General features: G+C 43.9%; 1 protein-coding gene across 2 annotated transcripts in view; it reads left to right on the top strand.

Moving 5' to 3' along the window:
* Positions 1-22,650, top strand: part of EXT2 (exostosin glycosyltransferase 2) — an 84,415-nt gene that overhangs the window by 995 nt on the left and 60,770 nt on the right. The window contains exons 2-8 of one of the 2 annotated variants that reach the window (XM_081001734.1): positions 1,962-2,011; positions 3,801-4,366; positions 4,741-4,830; positions 12,133-12,249; positions 18,154-18,349; positions 21,017-21,156; positions 21,569-21,662. In XM_081001734.1, the coding sequence (XP_080857860.1) occupies positions 3,831-4,366; positions 4,741-4,830; positions 12,133-12,249; positions 18,154-18,349; positions 21,017-21,156; positions 21,569-21,662 (1,173 nt within the window). In that variant the 5' untranslated portion in view covers positions 1,962-2,011; positions 3,801-3,830. The remainder of the gene's footprint in view (positions 1-1,961; positions 2,012-3,800; positions 4,367-4,740; positions 4,831-12,132; positions 12,250-18,153; positions 18,350-21,016; positions 21,157-21,568; positions 21,663-22,650) is intronic. The other variant, XM_081001733.1, reaches the window with a different exon arrangement.

Here is a 22,650-nt window from a genome sequence, read left to right as displayed (position 1 = left end):
AAGGCGATAGTGCTATGCCTAGTTTTCTGCCGCTTCTTGATCCAGGCTTGAAACCAATATGCAGGTCCTTAATTTCTGAATGTAGCTGTCCAGTGCTGGAAATTCTAGGCTCTTTTCCCAGTCCAGATGTGAATGTGCACAGAGAAGATAGCTTTATTTGCCTCACTTTCATGGGATCTGCAGAGAATATTTAACCATCTGCTGTTATTCAGATAGCCTGTTGAAGTACACACTGCACAAACATTTTTAAATGTCAATAAAGGAGTATTTCACCTTGCATTTCCTACTAATTTGATCTTTAGTGGCTTTCAAAGCCACTGTTCTTCAGTAATGCATATTCTGTTTTACTGCACTGGTACAGAGCTTACCGTACTTCCATTTTCCTGATTAGTATCAGTCCAGTTTTTGACACATTTGTGAAGTAATGCAGAAATTACTGGGCATTAGTCGGGGGATATGTATTCTAGAACCCTATCACTTTCCTTTAAATTATTGATTTTCTCAGAAAGCTACTGGTGCTAATTGGGTAGTATCTAATTCTAAATGTGACTGTGAGGATGCAAATGCAGATTATTATTTTTTAGCAGGAAATGTCATAGGCTTTATTTAATATTATTTGTTTTGTAGCAGTTATAAAATATGATTAAGTATCTCCATGGAATGACTGTGTATGCTGTAGCCTGGCATGGAAAAATATTTTCCTCAGCGACATAAGAACTTGTCATGAATGCGTGATCTCAGTGATGCATCAGGATATTCCATTGTTTGGTGGGAAGAAGGTGTCAATTAGTTTCATTAAAATGCTAAGATATTATATTGTAATACTAAGGGTAGTGTTGTTTTAGACACTGAAACTTCGTAATCTAGGTTCTGGGAGGGACACCTTAATGTGTTAAAGAAGCTTAATGAAGAAGGCTTGCAGCATGTGGATCAACTTGAGGGAGGTGGAAGTGATTGTTTTGGTGCTTTTTGGTAGTAGAATATGAAAACTTTTTCAGATAGATCCAAAGTCCATAAGACAGGCATAGGCGGCAAACTCAGCCCTCCAGATGTTCCTGTTCCTTGCTGCCTAGAAGTTGTTTTATCTCCAAGGGTGGGAAAACAGACTGGGTGGTGGTGGTTATGTTGAGTGGACAGCTGCAGTAAGAGGGAGTCTTAACGGTTAAGCAGCCCTTGCTTTTCCATTCCTAATCAGAATCTGTGAAGTCGTTTTCCTGTAAATAGCAGTGAAACCATACTAGGCAGATATGAGGCCCAAATGCAGTCCTGCAGAATAGTAAATGCATAATAGTAAATTACCAATAAACTTGTATTCCTTCTGATTACTGATATATTTGGCAAAGAGAGCTAAGAACGCTATTTTGCTGAGGCAATCTAGCTGAAATGTTTAAGAGCATACACACCCACTGTCATTGTTGCTACAATACCTGGCATCTTCCTGTTATCTCTGTTCTGTATGTGGTAAATTGGCATCCCTCTAGGCAGGAACGGGGTTGGTCATAGAATGGTATTTTGCTGGGTGTAGTTATGTTGCCTTGGGAATAACTAGTCAGTCACAATTAAAAGTGTTAACACTTCTTAATTTAAAACTGTTATATTGCAAATCATCCAAGGTGAAATAAAAAAACTTTAATCTACCACAAGCCATGATTGCATAAAAGATTAGTTTTAGAGAATAAATACCTTAAGATTGTACAAGTAAAAATAAAATTCTGGCAAATGTTAAGTATATACAGTTTAATGTGTGACTGAACACTTAACATGTGCATGCCTTTACAGAGATTTGGGTTTATTTTTTTACTAGAAATTGTAAAACAGCAAGCTGCAATATAAATAAAACTTCAGGGCATTTCAGCTTTATCTGTTCTGCTATCTGCAGAGTTGGTGCTATTACTTAACAAGGATATGTGTTGTTGCTACTATCCTTTTATTATTGTGTTTCTCAAAATGTTTCTTCCCAGGTCCTAACTGTGCCTGCCCAGTTCTGCTTTGCCAGTTGTGCAACTGAGAGGTATTTTGTATGCAACATTTTGTACTCTGGTTTGATGCCAATATTGAAGTGCAAAATATTCACATATCAATACCAGATGTGAAGGGTTTTTCACCTTTTTCACCTTTTAAAATATACATGAGAAGTAAATGAGAATGAGAAATGATCACAACCATTGCTGGTATGTACTTAAAAACATACATTCCATTTTTTACACATGTATGCCCTTCACATCTAATGCAGTATAACTGGGACATGGGTGGTGCTGTGGTCTAAACCACCAAGCCTCTTGGACTTGCTGATCAGAAGGTCGGCAGTTCAAATCCATGTGATGGGGTGAGCTACTGTTGCTCTGTCCCAGCTTCTGCCAATCTAGCAATTCGAAAGCATACCAGCACAAGTAGATAAATAGGTACCACTGCAGCAGGGATGTAAACAGTGTTTCCATGCGCTTTGTGCCAGAAGGTGTTTAGTCATGCTGGCCACGTGACCCAGAAAACTGACTGTGGACAAATGCCTCTCCCTCGGCCTGAAAGCGAGATGAGCACCGCACCCCATAGTCTCCTTTAACTGGACTTAACCGTCCAGGGTTCCTTTACCTTTACCTTTTTTTAATACAGTATATTTGTAGTTTATACACTACGTAAGAAGCATCCTTTAGAATATCTCTATCAGAGTAAATGAACTTTGCCTAAATATCCACGATTGGGCTGAATGCTCCTGCCATTGCCATTGCTAGACCCTAGTTTTTTGCAAGCACAGTGGGTTACAGTAGGGGGGCAAAAAACCCTTCAGAGTGTGTGTCCAATAAAACTATTTCTTATGATCTCAATTGCTGTCTCCTGATGCTACGACCTGTGTATCCAGGCTGTATGTGTACTGACCATGGTTTGCTTTAAGTTTAACAACATTATATAAGTGCAAAGTTTCATACAAGATTTTTCAATAATTTACCGTTTAAATCTGGAGTCTGTCATCTGTTACAAGTTGATCATAGGCAAGAGTTATTTCTCAGCCTCAAGTAATCAATCTGCAATATGCAACAATACTGACTTAGCCTAGGGTGATTGTAAGTAGTATTGAGAGAATGTTTGTAAACTATTTGGAACAACCTAAGCTTTGTTTGGAGCCTAGGGCTTGCCAATCAGAAGGTTGGCAGTTCGAATCCCCGCGACAGGGTGAGCTCCCATTGCTTGGTCCCTCCTCCTGCAGTTCAAAAGCACATCAAAGTGCAAGTAGATTAATAGTGTTTCCATGCGCTGCTCTGGTTCACCAGAAGCGGCTTAGTCATGCTGGCCACATGACCCGGAAGCTGTACGCTGGTTCCCTTGGCCAATAAAGCGAGATGAGCGCCGCAACCCCAGAGTCGGCCACGACTGGACCTAGTGGTCAGGGGTCCCTTTACCTTTAAGCTTTGTATAAAAGCCGCTGACCATTTAGTTTCCCCTTTTCCCCAGGAAAATGAATTCTGTCTGTAAAACTAGTTTGTTTGTTTTTTATTGTAAGCTGCTAAACCCAATCAGGAACCTGCCTTCTGTAGCGGCACTAGATGTTAAATAGCAGTAGATGACAAAAGAAAAATTGAGAGGTAGTCCACATTGGTACATGCCAATGATATTGCCTTGTTTGGTCTGTTGAAAACAACAACAGCATTTTCATCTTAACTGATATTCTAGTGTGCAGTACAGTTGCAATCCACTAGAGCACAATAATTTTTTTTTAAATTTTGATTACATGAATTTCTGACCAGGTTGCCACAAATTAAACATACCCTTTTAAATTTTGTTTTTCCATATATTCTGTTTTCCAGAAGCTTGTGGGAAAGGTGGCTTGTTTCATTATGTGTGCGTCAGTCAAATATAACACCCGGGGTCCAGCCCTCATCCCAAGAATGAAGACTAAACACCGCATTTACTACATTGCTCTCTTCTCCATTGTGCTGTTGGGCCTCATTGCTACAGGCATGTTCCAGTTCTGGCCACACTCCATAGAGTCCTCAAATGATTGGACAGTTGAAAAGCGCAGCATTCATGATGTGCCTGTGGTCAAGATTCCAGCAGACAGTGCCATCCCAGAACGAGGAGATCTCAGCTGCAGGATGCATACATGTTTTGATGTCTACCGCTGTGGCTTCAATCCCAAAAATAAGATCAAAGTCTATATTTACTCTCTAAAGAAGTATGTGGATGAATACAACATGCCTGTGAGTCATACCATTTCCAGGGAATACAATGACCTGTTAACCGCCATCTCCGACAGTGACTTCTACACAGATGACATCAATCGTGCCTGTCTCTTTGTGCCATCAATTGACGTACTCAACCAGAATATGCTCCGTATCAAGGAAACTGCTCAGGCTTTGGCACAGCTCTCCCGGTACTTACACATATCTTACTGTGAATCCTAGAGCTACAACAGTAAAACAAGGGTAAGGGGACTAAGAGGGGGACCCAGATAATCAAGGAGTACATTGGTTTTCAGTCTTAATTATTGACCACCCTGTTCTCCCACTGTTTGGTAATTATTCATTTGGGCTTGAACATCAAGCAGGCCAATTGCAACTCATTTGAGAGCGCCCGGTTCAGAAATCATGCGAATGATTACATTTATGGCTAATCTGTGACCATTGGGCTCCTGCATTTTTTGTAGAGCTGTTTTGTTACAGAGTGGCTTTGGATGTGTGCTTATCCTGAAGCTCTGGTTTCAAGCATGTGTGGTGGTCTCATTTCCCCATCATTTTTCTTTCTCAGTTGGAATCATGGGACAAATCACCTCTTGTTCAACATGTTGCCTGGAGGACCACCTGACTACAACACAGCACTTGATGTTCCAAGAGACAGGTAGGCAACTCTGGGTGCATCTCAGCTTGAAGCAGAGGGGTTTGTATGGGGTTAACACAGATTGAGTGAGGGACATCCACATTCCCACATTATCCCTGTACCTTTAATCTATCCGCTTGCTTCTCCATCTCCTTGTTCTTTAGCATGATACATCTTAGGTTGCGTCCTATTTACAACTTCCTCCTCTCACTTCTCTCTCGGACCTCAATATGAGAGAGAGGTCATCTTTAACTGTCCTCTGAGAAGCAAAGGAGCAGGCATGGCTTCCTTGTTCTCTAGACTAGTTAGTTGGACTAGAACTAGAAACCTTTCTATCCAAGCTACGTGTATCCTACAATAAACAACTTTATTATTTTCTTACCTACAAGCATCTCCGTGTGGGATTGCAGCAAGAAGAGTCTACTCTCTAACCATGATTTGCTAGCTAAGTGCTGCACTTTCTGCATGCTAAGGTGTTTCAACAGGGTAATTAGCCCACTTCTCCCAATAGGCAACTTGTTGCTGTTTCTCTGGGACTTTTTAGAACAAGTCTCTAAACAAGATCCAGAGCTGTTGGGAGTCAAAGTGTGAATTTATTTATATTTCATAGAATCGTAGAATTGTAGAGTTGGAAGGGACCAAGAGGAAAATCTAGTCCAACCCCCTGCAATGCAGGAATCTTTTGCCCAACATGGGGCTCGAACCCATGACCTTGAGAGTCTTATGTGGCGTACATACTTTCCCCTTCTCCATTTTATCCTCATAACATCACTATGAAGTAAATTAGGCTAAGAGACAGTTACTGGCACAAAGTCACCTAGTGGGCTTCAGCATTGAGTGGGGATTTGAACACTGATCTCCTGGATCCTTGCCCAGCACTTAAACCACTACTCCACTCTGGCTGCGAGTGGCTGAATGCTTTGGACTGGCCCTGTCAGCACTTACCCTCCTTGTGCCATTTTGTCAGCTTTGCTGCTTCTGAAACTTAATGGAACACAAACATACTGCTTTCTAAAACAAATTACTTCTACATAGCATTTAACTAGTTGGCCTTGATTTACAGTCAACCAAAGGGGTATCCTCCTATTGAAGACGAGAACTTTTTTTAAATCTAAGTTTTACATCTTAGAAACATGGCTTCAGTTTGTCTCTACTGACTGTTAGTATCTGCATATCTTTATGTGGAGGTTTTGCCATTGATTTGAGTGGAATTTGGATTGCCCTCAAATTCTTGTGTATATATAGAAAGTCACACTCCAGAAGTTCCTCTACAGAGAGCAGTCAAGGAGTATTTTTGTTTCCTCTGTATGACTTGTCAGAAAAAAAGGATTATTGTGTATGTATTGGTATGGGTAATTTAGTTTTTTAGCATCTTATGTCACAATACTTGAATCCCTCCTGTGTATATATGATGTGAGTGGCCAGTAGAGGACAGTCAAATATTATTATTTTACCATCTAAATGTGTAAGTGTGTGTTCTTTAGAAAATCCAAGGTATAGTCAGCCTGATTAAATATTTGATATCACTAGGTGTAAGTTTCCACATTTTTATTTATAAACTCTTATAGGATTCTGTGCCCTGCCCTCACCATTATAGGTTAATTAAATAAAACATTTTGTCTAACCCATATGCTTTTTTGCTGCCACTTTTTAACTCCAATCTGTTTCTTTAGCCACCTTTTACTACACACTGCAGCAAGGTACAGTGGTGCCTCGCAAAACGAAATTAATCCGTTCCGCGAGTCTCTTCGTCTTGCAGTTTTTTCGTCTTGCGAAGCATGGCTATTAGCGGCTTAGCGGCTTTAAGAATAAGGAAACAAACTCACAAGAACTCGCAAGACGTTTCGTCTTGCGAAGCAAGCCCATAGGGAAATTCGTCTTGCGGAACGACTCAAAAAACGGAAAACTCTTTCGTCTTGCGCGTTTTTCGTCTTGCGAGGCATTCATCTTGCGAGGTACCACTGTATAGACATGGGCTGAGCAAACTCAGAGACTTGCATCAAATATGTTATTGTTTATTAAAACTTTTTTAATATAATAGGGATTTACTTGAAGGCAGGTTATTTAATCAGTTAATAATAATAATAATACCCCAGCCACTCTGGGTGGCTTACAGCATATATTGAAACATAATAAAACATCAAACATAAAAAACTTCCCGATACAGGGCTGTCTTCAGATGTCTTCTAAAAGTTATGTAGTTGTTTATCTCTTTGACATCTGAAGGGAGGGTGTTCCACAGGGAGAGTGCCAGTACCGAGAAGGTCCTATGCCTGTTTCCCTGTAACTTCACGTCTCGCAGTGAGGGAACCAGCAAAAGACCCTCAGAGGAAGTGTCCAGGCTGAACGATGGGGGTGGAGACACTCCTTCAGGTATACTGACTAATAATAATAATAATAATAATAATAATTTTTATTTATACCCCACCCTCCCCAGCCAAGGCCGGGCTCAGAGCGGCTTACAAGCAATAATAAAAACAAGTTTTTAGAAGACATCCGAAGGTAGCCCTGTTTAGGGAAGTTTTTTATGTTTGAAGTTTTATTCTGTTTAATATTCTTGTGAGAGCCACCCAGCGCGGCTGGGGAAACCCAGTCAGATGGGCGGGGTATAAATTATTATTATTATTATTATTATTATTATTAATTTATATTACTGGGCCAAGGCTGTTTAGGGCACTTTGAATTGTGCTCGGAAATGCACTGGGAGCCAATGAAGAACCTTTAGGACCGGTGTTGATAAAATCCCGGCAGCCACTCCCAGTCACCAGTCTAGCTGCCACATTCTGGATTAGTTGTAGTTTCCAAGTCACCTTCAAAGGTAGCCCCATGTAGAGCACAATGCAGTAGTCCAAGCGGGAGATAACCAGATCATGCACCACTCTGGTGTGACAATCTGCAGGCAGGCAGGGTCTCAGCCAGCATACTAGATAAGAGCTGGTAGACAGCCACCCTTGACACAGAATTGACCTGCACCTCCATGGACAGCTGTGATTCCAAAATGACTCCCAGGCTGTGTACATGGTCCTTCAGGGCACAATTACCCCATTCAGGACCAAGGAGTCCCCCCCCCACCTGTCCGTCCCCTGTCCCCCAAAACAATACTTCTGTCTTGTGGGGATTCAACCTCAATCTGTTAGCCGCCATCCATCCTCCAGCCGCCTCCAGACACTCACACAGGACCTTCATTGGTTATGATTTGAAGAAGAGGTGGAAGTGGATATCTTCTGCATGCTGGTGAGCACCCAGCCCAAACTCCCTGATGATCTCTCCCAGTGGCTTCATATAGATTTTGAAAAGCATTGGGGAGAGGACAGAGCTCTGAGGCACCCCACAAATGAGAGCCCAGGGTTCTGAATACTCATTTCCCAACACCACTTTCTGGACACGGTTCAGGAGGAAGGAGCAGAACCACTGCATAACAGTGCCCCCAGCAATACTTGGTTTGTTAATAGTTGATATGCCACTGTTACTTTAGCAGATGTTACTGGTGCTTTAAAAGTGTTGTTGCTAGTTCTTATCCCTGTGCAAAGCTAATAGCCAGTCCCCTTTTCTCCTCTTATGGTTAACTCACAAATACTCCACCTGAAGCCTTCTCTCTGGTCAGGGTTTTCCAAAGCGATACAGGGTGGAACAGGATCTCCCAGCTGTCACTTCTTGGTTCCGGTTTTCTTCTGAAACCTTCCTCCTGGTCAGGCACTTTAACACCAGGACTTGGCCATGAAGACGTCACAGTTCTCTTCTCTGATGTCTCCTGCAGTCAACAGTCAGCTTCTGACCAGAGTTGTAGTAACTTACTGGAGAATTTCCTTCAGAGTCTTCCTCTCCAGACTAGCTTTCCCCCACTTCTGCCTAGAAGTCTCTTCACTTTCTGATGGCTGATTAAAAATCTCCACACAATATTGTGCCTGTCTTTATATTCTCTGTCAGAACCTTTTTGGAATATACCGTATGTACTTGACCAGTAGGTATAGGGTGGTATACAAATAATAATAATAATAATAATAATCCCATAGAAATGGGTCAGTGGGTAGACACTCACTAACATTGGATATCAGCCAGTGATTTTGAACAGAATGTACACTAAGTGACCTATCACAATGTGACCCATTTCAATTCTCCTGTCCCATATAAAAGCCAGATTCTGCTGTTAGCTGTCATAACGGAAAACCTTACAAGAATGTAAACACCTCTTTTGAAACTAACAGCCAGCTGCTTCTTGGCATGCTGCCAACTGAGCCTCCACACATTATCTTTTCCTGGCTTCAGTCACAACTGAACTGCCAGTTTTTTCTCTTCATACCGTTAACCCTTTACCAAACAAGCACTGTTTATAACAGAGCAGTGTTGCTAAATTTAAAATTTCCCTCACCATGTTCCTTTTTCTTCCCACTTGCCTTCAGAAATCGAAGAGTTAATATTTTGGTTCTTGTGCTGCAGAGCGCACACCCAAACTGAAATACTTAACTGGGTGTTGGTTCCCTGTGGCTTTGCTTAGGTAGATGCACACCTGCGTTCTCAAGGTTGATGAAGTGGGGTTAACATTGCTTACTGGATCTAAATTAAAACAATCTGGTTACTATTTCTTAATTAGGAAGGAGAAACAAGGAGCAAAAGTGCAGGAGAAGTTACACATGAGCTAAATTCAGTTTTTTCTTGTTTTCTTGTTCAACACCTCTGAATTCATGTGAAATTGGGAATGTGAGGCTTGAAGGATAACAGCAGCATTCTGCAGTGCTGTGCTGCATGTCACTTAAAATAAATGGAAAAGAATGCAAAATAATCACTTTGGTTTTAGGACCTAAAACTCATTCAACACTTCCCTCATCTAGGTCTCTTTCTGTAAACACACATGTAGCCTGGGCTGGTATGTTTGAGTTTGCTTCCATTTTTTTATGGGAGGTTTGAAATATTATATTTTTTCAGCACCTTTTGGCTGATTTCCAACATTAGTTAGAATACACTTGTTGAAATCAATTGACATTGAACTCTGGAACTCTGAAAGCAGTTCACAGCATTTATATAGCATTAATTGTTCCTCCTTTCTGGAGTTCAGCAACAGCTGTTTCTGGTTTTTTTAATACTCAAAATAAGTCATGGAAAATAACTTATGTAAGATTGTCTATTCTGATATAAAGCAAATATTTGTTGCCCCCCCCCCCCCGAGGATGAGTTTTGTTGGTTGAGTAGAATGTGTTTAGATCATCAAGGAGTTCATGTGGGCTTGACGGGGTGGGGTCATAGGAAAGGTGAGAAGGCACCAAATTTCCATGCTCATGAATGCTGGAACTTCTGCTTTTCACTAGAGGTTGCATTAAATGACTCTGCATGTGGAAGGCAACTCACACAACAGAACTTGCTCTCCCTCCTGCCTGCAGCCCCTGTACCCACCCAAAGCCTCTCTATGGGGTTGAGGAGGGGGCTACAGAACATTGTCAGCTGTGCCATATGGGGCTGAAGTGAGTGGGGGATCATCTCTTGCAATGGGTGAAGGAACCTTCTGCTCATGTGACCACTGGAATCCTCTCATTGTCTTCTCAGCCATGAGGGATAGTGTTTTATTTTAAAGTACTGTATTTACAGAGGCTTGCACATCACATTTCATGCAAAATTCTGTGTTGGATCCTGATGGTGAGCTACTCTGGGCTCAAAGTATTTCATATTCTTAGGTACCATTAGTTGCAGCAGCTTGAATGATCAGTTGAAGAAATTTGCTCACAGTTAACTCAGTAGTAAATGTATGTAGCGAGCAGCTGCACAGCCCAACGGTGGTCCTTGCACAGTGCCTATAATGGGCATGTATCTAGTTCACTGAGCGAAGTTTAAGATCTAAGTGAAGTAGATGCTAGTTGGAAGTAGTATGTCTGGCCCTGTTCATTTTAGTGTCTGGAAATAATAAATTCTACTGCTGTTCAGGGGTTTTTTTTTTGGCATGTACTTGAAATGATGGGTTATGTTCATCTAATCTCCAGGACCTGAAGTGATTAAAAAATAAAATAAAATAGTATGCTAATTTTCCTGCAATGTGAAAATTGCCTTCCCCATAGGGAAGTGCTATAGCTCAGTGATGGAATATATGCTTTGCATACACTAGGTCCCAGGTTCAGTCTCCACGTAGGGTTGGGAAAGACCCTTGTTTGAAAGGTAACTTGAAATTAAATTCACTGTTTAATGCAAGCCGTACTTTGGGTGGAATCTTGAAGATTCTTCCTTTGCAGTTCTACTGAGGTTGGACTGGGTGTGTGTTCTTGATTGTTCCTTTGAAGTTTGAATAACCTGGCATCATAGGACATAAAGAGGTTTACAGGAGGAGACACCCACCTGTAAAAATGGACCTGCTCATGGGATCCGATTCCCCACCCCTGAAATAAAGGTCTCTTTACTCAAGGAAGTTTCTTAAAGGACTGTAATCTGAGTTGTTTTAGGTGTGAGGTGCCAAAACTACATAAATAAAGAAATAAAAGTTCTCACTTCTCAAAAGCTGTACAGAGACAAAACAGTATTTGGGAGATAATTTTATTTCTGATGTATTATCTGCGATTTTAAGAGTAATACAGCCAAGTCCTTCCCCCTAGAATTTGATGCTTAGGCACACAGTCGACTGTAATGAGAGGGGAAATGTTGTTTGGGTTTTCCCCTGTTGTAAAACAGTGCATGACCCAGATTAATACCACAGTGCCAGTAACATGTTCCAAGAGATGCAGTCTTCTTTCAATCTAGATGTGTATACTAGATTTAGGGTATTAAAGATGAGCTTTGCATCACATCAGGTCATCGGCTACTTTCTGGGAATGGCAGGCTCAGAGCACCTGTCATCTGGAGGCTCTCTTCACTTAAGATTTATCAATGTATTTCAAAAATGTATACCACCTTTCCATTTAAAAACCATTTAGAGCACCTTAAAGGCGGATAGAATAGTGTTTCCTAGCCAGGATGACTGTGTTCTACCACAGCTGTGGGATTTTCTGGGAATTACAAGTGGAGAAAGTGCTGTTGAACTCAGGGTCTGCTTGCAAGCTTCTCTTAGGCATCTGATCAGCGACTGTGAGAACAGGATGCTGGACTAAATGGGACAGTGGTCTGATCCAGCAAATCAAGCTGTGCTTATGTTCTTATTTGAACCTAGAATGCCTATGTAGGATCTTCAGATATCTGAACTCATTACATATATTGTTTTTGAATCAAAATGTTTCTAAAACTACAGAGAGAGCTTGCCATTTTCCTCCACTCCACCTCTCTGATTTTCTGTCTTTTGAATAGGTGTTGGGTTGTTGCGGAGGGAGGGGGGAATGAAGCTGTAACTTAACTTTTTCCTTTTCTCCTCAGAGCTCTGTTGGCAGGAGGAGGTTTTTCTACGTGGACCTACCGACAAGGCTATGATGTCAGCATTCCTGTTTATAGTCCACTGTCCGCAGAGGTGGAACTGCCAAATAAAGGGCTGGGGTAAGCTGAAGATGAGTGGGAGAATGCAGCATATTTTGTCTTCTTGCTAACAATGTCATATAACGCCAGCTGCATCTGAGCTGCTAAGAAATTCAGTCCAGAAAACCAAAAAGCATGCAGTATTTGGGATGGGGGGAAGCTGGTTGTATAACTGCTCTTGTAATTGTTGAGAGCTATGAAACCAAAATATGGCTGCGTATTATCTGTCAACAGATTGATTATCTCATAAGTGCTATAGAAAGCCCAAGTTCTAATTACACTTATCAAGGTTTCCTGAGCAATAATGGATGCTTTCCCTGGGAACCTCTGACATTTGCTTTAACTAGCAAAAGTTAACACCTAAAAGTTGGGGAGGAAGGGAAATTTATCAAAGTGAAAGTGGTTTCTGCTGCTCCTGGCTTGGCCACCATCACAGGCTAAAAAACGTGACTTGCTTTCGGGATCATCTGTTTCTGAAAAGGGTTTGTCTCTCTTGTTATATGTCCCTGGATTCTGCTGCCTTTCCCACCCTAGTAGTACCGTATTTTTCGTTCTATAGGACGCACCGGACCATAGGACGCACCTCGTTTTTTTGGGGGGGGGGAATGAATAAAAAAAATCCCCCCCCGCGGCTGCCGCCCCAAGCCTCGAGTGCTTCGGGCTGCAGGCTACCGCCCCAAGCCTCGCGCGCTCGGCGGGACCTCCTGCCGGGCGCGCAAGGCTTGCAGACACTCGCCCGAAGCACTGGGAGCCCTCCGGAGGGCTCCCCGTGCTTCGGGCGACAAGCTGCCGCCCGAAGCCTCGCGCGCTCGACGGGACCTCCTGCCGGGCGCGCAAGGCTTGCAGACACTCGCCCGAAGCACGGGGAGCCCTCCGGAGGGCTCCCCGTGCTTCGGGCGACAAGCTGCCGCCCGAAGCCTCGCGCGCTCGACGGGACCTCCTGCCGGGCGCGCAAGGCTTGCAGACACTTGCCCGAAGCACGGGGAGCCCTCCGGAGGGCTCCCCGTGCTTCGGGCGACAGGCTGCAGCCCCAAGCCTTGCGCGCTCGGCGGGACCTCCTGCCGGGCGCGCAAGGCTTGCAGACACTCGCCCGAAGCACGGGGAGCCCTCCGGAGGGCTCCCCGTGCTTCGGGCGACAGGCTGCCGCCCCAAGCCTCGCGCGCTCGGTGGGACCTCCTGCCGGGCGCGCAAGGCTTGCAGACACTCGCCCGAAGCACGGGGAGCCCTCCGGAGGGCTCCCTGTGCTTCGGGCGACAGGCTGCCGCCCCAAGCCTCGCGCGCTCGGCGGGACCTCCTGCCGGGCGCGCAAGGCTTGCAGACACTAATAAAAATAAAATCCCCCCCCCCGCGGCTGCCGCTCCAAGCCTCGAGTGCTTCGGGCTGCAGGTTACCGCCCCAAGCCTCGCGCGCTCGGCGGGACCTCCTGCCGGGCGCGCAAGGCTTGCAGACACTCGCCCGAAGCACGGGGAGCCCTCCGGAGGGCTCCCCATGCTTCGGGCGACAAGCTGCCGCCCGAAGCCTCGCGCGCTCGGCGGGACCTCCTGCCGGGCGCGCAAGGCTTGCAGACACTCGCCCGAAGCACGGGGAGCCCTCCGGAGGGCTCCCCGTGCTTCGGGCGACAAGCTGCCGCCCGAAGCCTCGCGCGCTCGACGGGACCTCCTGCCGGGCGCGCAAGGCTTGCAGACACTCGCCCGAGGGCACGCTGCAGCCCCAAGCCTTGCGCGCTCGGCGGGACCTCCTGCCGGGCGCGCAAGGCTTGCAGACACTCGCCCGAAGCACGGGGAGCCCTCCGGAGGGCTCCCCGTGCTACGGGCGACAGGCTGCCGCCCCAAGCCTCGCGCGCTCGGCGGGACCTCCTGCCGGGCGCGCAAGGCTTGCAGACACTCGCCCGAAGCACGGGGAGCCCTCCGGAGGGCTCCCCGTGCTTCGGGCGACTGGCTGCCGCCCCAAGCCTCGCGCGCTCGGCGGGACCTCCTGCCGGGCGCGCAAGGCTTGCAGACACTCGCCCGAAGCACGGGGAGCCCTCCGGAGGGCTCCCCGTGCTTCGGGCGACAGGCTGCCGCCCCAAGCCTTGCGCGCTCGGCGGGACCTCCTGCCGGGCGCGCAAGGCTTGCAGACACTCGCCCGAAGCACGGGGAGCCCTCCGGAGGGCTCCCCGTGCTTCGGGCGACAGGCTGCTGCCCCAAGCCTCGCGCGCTCGGCAGGACCTCCTGCCCGGCACGCAAGGTTTGCGGACACTCGCCGGGGCTGCAGGCTGCTGCCTGCAAGCCTTGTGAGCCCGCGGGAACTCCCACCGGGCTTGCAAGGCTTGCGGATAGCTTCCTGAAGCCTGGAGAGCGAGAGGGGTCGGTGCGCACCGATGCCTCTCGCTCTCCAGGCTTCAGCGAAAGCCTGCATTCGCTCCATAGGACGCACACACATTTCCCCTTCATTTTTGGAGGGGAAAAAGTGCGTCCTATGGAGCGAAAAATACGGTATTTGGCAATTTCAAACCTCCAAAATAAGAGTGCCTAATTTTCACTGTCTTGCTTTCCTTGCTGAATCCATTAGAGTAGAACTGCAGTGAAGAGTGGACAGAAACCTTGGAGCAGGAAACCATGCATTTGGTCAGGCACCAGAGCAAATGGGAACTGAAAATCACATTACAATTTAGTGGGTTTTTGGGCTTCCATGGTACTCATACAATAATGTTTACTCCTTTCAGCTTTAGTTAAGTGACTTACATAAACACTCTTTCTCAACCCATCTTCAGTGATCTTTTGCTGAAGTAAGATAGACATTGAGAGTACTGAATCATAGGCATTGTTTCTCTCTCACAAACATATTTTGACAAACGTGACAGTGTCACTTCTGGAGAAAAGTCAGTTACAAAGGGAGGAATTCAACATTGTGCTTTTGTGATTGTTTCTTCAGCACAAACATTTCCACTTTTCAGACAGAATGATCTTTCTTTCCCCTGCAGGCTGTTCTGGAGGTGGTCCCTACCCTCCAGAGCAGATTTGGGGGAGGCGTGGGGGGAGAGGGAAACAAGAGAAAGCCTCATTAGTTGAACTATCCCAGGTTAACTGAATCTGGGCCAATAATTTCAGTGAATGGAAAATGGCACATATTCTTGCAGTCTTGTCTACAGGACACTAATTTGAATATTAAAAAATAGAAAACAGCTAATGTACTTTTCAAGAAAGCAAAACAGTGCACAGTAAATCATTGTGCATATCTTTGCCATATCTGTTGGGTAACCTCTCCCCAGAAAAAGTATGAGGAGACTCCCCAAGTATGTAGAAAAATATTTGTAAATTAAGAGAAATGCCACCACCAGCCCTGCTAAAAACAAACAAGTGCTGAAAATTCTTAGTGGCTTCCAGAACTCATAAATAATTGAAGTCAGGTGAACATTTAATTACTGCAGTTATATCCCACCTTTTATCCAGGCAGCTCAAGGTGCCATACAGATTCCTACCCTTCCCATTTTAACCCTGCAGCAACTCTTTGAGGCAGGTTAGGCTAAGCAACTATGGCTCATCCAAGGTCATAGTGGGTTCAAAGCCCTGAGAGTGGAGATTTGGACCCTAGTCTCCCAGGTCATAGTCTGATACGCCAACCACTTTAGAAGCAGTTCAACAATTTTAAAAGATACGTTATAGGATTTTTTTTAGTGTTCCTGAAAATTTCGAATTCTTCCACAGGGGGAAAAATTCAAAACAGCTCCCTCCTTCCCTCCAACCCTCCTTTCCCTCCTTCCCCACCTCTGTTCTGAACTTTCACATATCTAGGTTCAGTGCAACTTACAGTTTTCTTTAATAAGGACTGAAGGCTGTGTTGTGAATCAAGAGAAATATATTTAAAGTTCTGTTCTTCTCACAATTGTGCATGTTAAGTGTTCACCATTGTATGGAAATTGATTTCCCTTTTTATTCATAGTTGGGCTTGAATGGCAAATTTTTTAAATTAGCGACTTCAGTCATGTGCCACTTAGCTAAGATCATCGGCATTTATTGTATTTGCCTGAAGCTGTGCTGATGCATATTTTAACTGTTAATTTGTTTTGGAAATCTGAGATGAGAGTTCAGTTTCATTTTATTACACATCTGCGGCTTTGCTTATAAAGCCTGGAGTGTCTGCAGTAAGCATGTGGGGAAGACTTCAGATAACAGGTTTTAAAAAACACTAATCTCTACATATATCTTGCATCTCAGAGCATCAAGTAGGAATATTCATCTTCATATGTGCTACAAAGTTGTAAATGTAACAGGCAGCTATTAAAAGAAGGGAAAGATATGGGAAATAGTTGAGGCATTGGTTAATTTAAGGTCTTACCATAGACCAATGAGGTTCAAAGGTGGGATTATATACCTGGTAGCTACCTCTCTCAGAACAACCTGCTGGTTTTTGAGGTTTGTAAAGCAGGTGCTCAGCAGACTGTATGTTGAACAAATGGCTCCAGATTACTCAAGTGAACCAAGACAGATGCAGTGAGGAAAGCGACCACTTTTCCTGACCCAAAATATGGCAAGGAGCTAAACTCTGATTGTTAGAGACACATCGTGAGTTCCGGTAACACAGTTGTGTGATTTAAGCTGTAGAATACTGCTTGTATTACTTTTAAAGTTATGAACACTTCATGAAGAGTTGCATAGGTTTCTTACAAATTGCTACCCAGTCAGTAACACACTTGTAACTTGGATTTTCTAATGTGTGTTCGTTGTTTCCAGAAGAAATCCATTTGATTATAACCAAGTTCTTACTTTTTTTAAAAAAAGAAGAAGGAATGCCTGCATTGCATCATAGAGGATATAGGTCTTTAAGTTTTATGGAGAACTTGCTGTGTTAATAAGCAGAATTGGTATGGCAGCACTTATCAAGAGGAAATGTCACTTCTGTTGTGCACTTGTCACATAAGTAGCACTTAAAACAAGCTGGCATTTAGCCAAATTAAGAAACGATGCAAGAGTTTAATTCAGTAGGAAATCCTTATCAGTATGATGCCAAGCCCCCTAAAATGCTGTGCTATTCAATCTGCTTTTAAAGACTATTAGCAGTATTTACTGGGAGCGGAGTCCCACTTATTTCAGTAGTGCTTCCTTCCAAATAAGAATGCTTAATCTTGCTACACTACATTGCAGTTCTCTGCCTGCTTGTTCAAGTAAGGCCTGTTACCTTCAGTGAAACGGCTGTAAACTTGCAATCTTGTCATACTTGTTCACGGTAGGACTCCTTGAGTATACTGCACTTATAGTTCACAACTATGTACCGTATTTTTCGCCATATAGGACACACTTTTTCCCCTCCAAAAATGAAGGGGAAATGTGTGTGCGTCCTATGGGGCGAATGCAGGCTTTCACTGAAGCCTGGAGAGCGAGAGGGGTTGGTGCGCACCAACCCCTCTCGCTCTCCAGGCTTCAGCAAGCTATCCGCAAGCCTTGGGAGCCCGCGGGAGTTCCCGCTGGGCTCCCACGGCTTGCGCAGAGCTGCCTCTATCCCGGGCTTCGAGTAGCTCTCCGCAAGCCGTGGGAGGGCTCCCACGGCTTGCGGAGAGCAGCCTGTTCTGGGGGCTGGGGAAGCTCGGCCCAGCCCCGCGCCTGGGTGGGGAATAATTTTTTTTCTTTATTCCCCCCCCCCCCAAAACCTAGCTGCACCCTATGGGCCGGTGCGCCCTATGGGGCGAAAAATACGGTATTTTATTTATGTGCTAATATCTACTGCTATTTGGGTCTTACAGCTTGTATATGAATCCTTCCAGAATTCAACTTTATTGTGCCAGTATAGGATTATTTCCAACTCACTTCTTTCTAAAGAAAAGTGAAATGCTATGGCTATAAAGCTAACAAGTCTGAGTCCCGCAGCAGCATAAAGGGAAACACATACCAGATTATCTGGTGAGAATCCTGCAGGATTTGTCAGGCTCTCATTTTTTGGGGTCTTCAGTCCCCGTAGGTACTTCCTCCTTTCCTCTCAGATGGCTCTTCATCCTGAATACCGTTCTGACTTGGAGGCTCTTCAAGCTGAGAATGCAGAATCTGTGCTGATCCTGGACAAATGTACCAACCTCTCAGAGGGAATCCCTTTTACTCGTAAGCGCTGCCACAAGAATCAGGTCTTTGATTATCCCCAGGTGCTTCAGGTAAGTCTGCCCTCTATCGCTTTTGTATTTGATTACAGGAAATTATGGATTGTGACATATGCAATTCTATGCAATTTTTATTCTGAAGAATAAGATGTATTATACGGTCTGATTACACTTTGGATATTGTTTGTTGCTGTCAGTTCTAAGGTGTTCTGCTGTGTGATGCTATGTTCTACTTTTTTAGTTTAAAGGAGGGAGAGGATGATATACAGCTAAGTCATACTCAAGAGTAGACCCATTGAAAGCAATGGAATTATGGGTGATATTAAACTAAGTTCGAATATGTAAAGTCTATTGCTTTCTTGAATATGAGTTGGTTGGATATCCCCTTTAAGTTCATTGCTTTCAGTGGATCTGCTCTTTCTTTTCTTTTCTTAATTTTTTTTGGACTTACTCCAGTGTCCAAATTCATTCTTGTACCGAGCATCCCTATAGGATTTCTTGTCCTCATACTTATTCTTGAGAGAGAGAGAAATTGTAGGTGGATGTGGCTTACAAATATAAATGGCCAAGGACGTATTTGAAGAACATATTGCCGTAGTTAAATAACTGTACTTCCCTGAAGTCATGACAAATGAAGTTGTTAAACTAGATTTCATGCCTGTACTGCTGCACCCAGGAAGTGGCAGTTCTGTTATGTCTACAGCTCCAAAGTCATATTTCGTCAGGCAAGGAAGATAACATCTGGCCTGCACGTCTCTTTAATGGCTGCAACATATACAGCATAAAGGTGCTTTGGTGTAGAAATATGGCAAGGAAGGTTTTGCTCCTAACTATAGCAAACTATCTCATTCTGTATGCAAGTTAAGAGATTAAAAAATGCACCGTTATGCAGATGTTTAGTTAGTTGCAAAAGAAAGATGCTTACAGTTCTCTGTTGAGGACTGGAAGGAAGGGCTTCCCTGAATTCAGATGTTCTGTCTGAAGATCAAACCATTTCACTTCCCCTTCTTTAAAGGCAGACAGAATCATCCTAGAATTAAAACTTTGAGGAGAGCTGTCCTGCAGAGATAGTTAAAATAGCTTTCCCTCACAGAACCCTGCATCTCCATTTGGAATGTCTGGCTGATAATGGTGATAATGTGAGGATATGTATTTATAGTAGGTTTTGTCTAGACAGGAAAAAAAAGGCTAGTTGGGTAAGAGGAGCGTATTCATCCACATCATAGTATTTCTTTTCCCTCTTAAACCCAATTTTATTCCCTTACTCCTAGCAAAACTACAGGGGTTTCTTAACAAGTGATATTTGACTTTTTTGTTCCTTTATATGGTATATTATATGGTAATATAATAGTATATTAATAGTAACTTATTAATATATGATAAAATAATCTGGCATTATGATTCTGGAGACCATGCATAACAACATGAGAAGAGCCTGCTGGATCAGGCCAGTGGCCCATCTAGTCCAGCATCCTGTTCTCGCAGTGGCCAATTAGACGCTTGTGGGAAATCCATAGGCAGAACCTGAGCACAAGAGCACTCTCTCCACCCACAGTTTCCAACAACTGCTTCAGAAGCATCACTGCCTCTGACCAAGGAAACAGAGCATAGCCATCATAGCTAGCAGCCATTGAGAACCTTATCCTCCAATGAATATATTGTGTGGGGGCACATTTTCCACACAAAACAGCACTGTTTTCAGACACGTACTTAACGGTGTAAAAACATTTGGATTGGGGGGAGGGTCATCAACCGTAATACTGTGAAGTAGATACTTGAAGTGGTTTTATATCTTACGGGTTTTTAAATGCATGATTTTATAAGCTGCTTTATGAAAAGTATTCTTGAGAATTGGATTATAAATCTCTCAGTCAAATTAAACAAAGTATACTGTGAATGCCAGTACACTTCACAAACCATATTAACCTTCTGGGCAAAATTCAGTTCCTATCACAGGTCCCGGGTATAAATTTGACTGCTACAGAATACACACAATTACAGCGTTTTTATTTAAAAATAATTTTATTTCACACACACCCATAAAGATTACATTTTTAAAAAAGAAAGATCTATCACTTTTTATCTTATTGGCTTGCTTATAGCACTGGGATCCTTGTGGTGTAGTTATGTTTCCTAAGAATTCTGCTGAAACTAGAAAATGTGTTTCACATGTTATCAGCAGTTGAAACCCAGAGCAAACTTTGGAATGGTGGTCTAGAATTTGCAGCACTCAAGGTTTTTGGTGCTGAGCCTGCTTCCTGCTCTCTTATAGTACCTGTGTTTTGCACCAACAGGAGCAGAGAAAGCCCAAATTTCCTTTCTTTCTTAAAATTGCATGAGTGGACTCCTGCTCACAGTACATTGGAACCCGCTTCTTACTATCATTTGTTTTTTGTGAGTTTCAAATCCAGCCTACAAGGCAGCAAAGAATTAATGTATTCGTTATATGGTATGGTAATAATGGGTATGACATGACAAATATTTAACAGGGGAGATAGCAGAATTAAAAATGGATTTTCCTCCCCCTCTCCCATGCCACATGAGCAGAAAAGCCAGTGTGATGTCTTCAGATGATGCTGGACTGCATTCCCCATCATCCCTGGCTATGCTGGTGAGAGCTGTAATCCAATAACATCTGGAAGATGCCATGTTAGCTACCCCTTCAAGGGGTAAGGAAGCATCTTATTTCTTATGTCTATTTTTGTTTCCATTTGCTACCAGGAAGCTACATTCTGTGTGGTTCTGCGGGGAGCCCGCTTGGGACAAGCTGTGCTGAGCGATGTACTTCAGGCTGGCTGCATTCCTGTTGTCATAGCTGATTCCTATATTCTGCCTTTCTCCGAAGTTCTGGACTGGAAGAGGTATTTTCACTATAGTCATGTGTGCTCCATTGCTGCAACTTGTTTGGATCTGGAATGGGTTTACAAAATCAACGCTGAACACTCAGTTGGTAGAGCATGAGACTCTTAATCTCAGATCCCTGCATTGCATGGAATTGGACCAGATGATCTTCGTGGTCTCTTCCAACTCTACAGTTCTAAAACATTGAAATAAATATACTTATAGACTGAACCCCATTAATGTTTATCCAGGGCATCCATATCGTATTACATTTATATGGTGTGTGTTGAAGGGAGGGGTAGTTCCTTTAGATTTATTTTCAAATACTCCTCCATGTGTTTATCTGTTTGACTCTGTGTGAGGGGAATCCAGTTTTGGCTAATTAACTACCTACAATTCTCACTGTTTCCCTTTTCACTCTTCCGCATTTAGAGCTTCTGTGGTGATACCGGAAGAAAAGATATCTGAGATGTACAACATTCTGCAAAGCATACCTCAACGACAGATTGAGGAGATGCAGAGTCAGGTAGAGTAAATTTGAGTATAGGCCATGAATATTTTCCTGGGAGCCAAACCTGCCTGGCTGTTGTGGAGGTTGAGGCAAATGTAATAATGATTTGCATGTTCCCATATTTTACCATTTAATTAAAGGTGCTGAATATTGCATGTTGCTGAATTGTGCAAAGTACATACAGTGAAGTTACTCAGATGTAATTTTATGTATTGTTCTGGATCAACACTGCATATCTGTTAAAATTAAATTACCACCCATATCTTGCCACCTATGTGGCTGATTTGACCTGCTGAATGATTCGCTCCCAAGTAACTTTAGGATGAGGAGGATTTCAAAGTTCTTTGACAAACTGGTTTGGATTTGAAGCTTTGTTCATTACATTTTATTTACCTCTAGGGCTCTAAATGATAACTTGAACTCATTGGGGCCTCCAAATGTGTTGCTTAACACACAAAATGGAAGAAAATGGCACCCTCTTGTGACTAACACATTGAACTAAATTAATGTATGAGTAACTTGGTGTTAGCATACCATATTTGCAAAATCTAGCAAAGGTATTGTCAGGGAACTGACATCGGAGCTAGAGGCGGAGGGAAGGCTCTCAAATGATGCTGGAGAAGGGCCCAGCAGGGAGAGAGGCAGCTCCGTAGATGGGGAAGCAAATCAGCGCAACACCAGGGATAAAGGGGGGCTGATGGGGGAATCGGCGAGAGGGCTCCAGGACTCTTCACTGGACACCAGCGGGGAGAGCACGGGTCCTCCGCTACCCACGCCCTCCCTGCGCAGAAGACTTCCGCGCAGAGAGAGTAGGAGGAGACTGGGTGTCAAACAACTTTTATGTTGGAAGAGATTTAAGAAACGCCCACTGACGGATTCTGCTAGCGACTGAGGCAGCCACGAAGTGAAGGGCTGCCCAGACTGAAAGGTTTAGCAGGGCAACAAAGCCAGGAGAGGCGGCAACTTACGCACGAGCAACCCATACTCATTACAGGTGTGTGTG

The sequence above is a fragment of the Podarcis pityusensis genome, assembly GCF_964106645.2.
Source record: "Podarcis pityusensis genome assembly, chromosome: 1".
In the NCBI taxonomy this organism is placed as follows: domain Eukaryota; kingdom Metazoa; phylum Chordata; class Lepidosauria; order Squamata; family Lacertidae; genus Podarcis; species Podarcis pityusensis.
The sequence above is the reverse complement of the archived record's forward strand: the minus strand, read 5'-3'. Positions and strand labels throughout refer to the sequence as shown.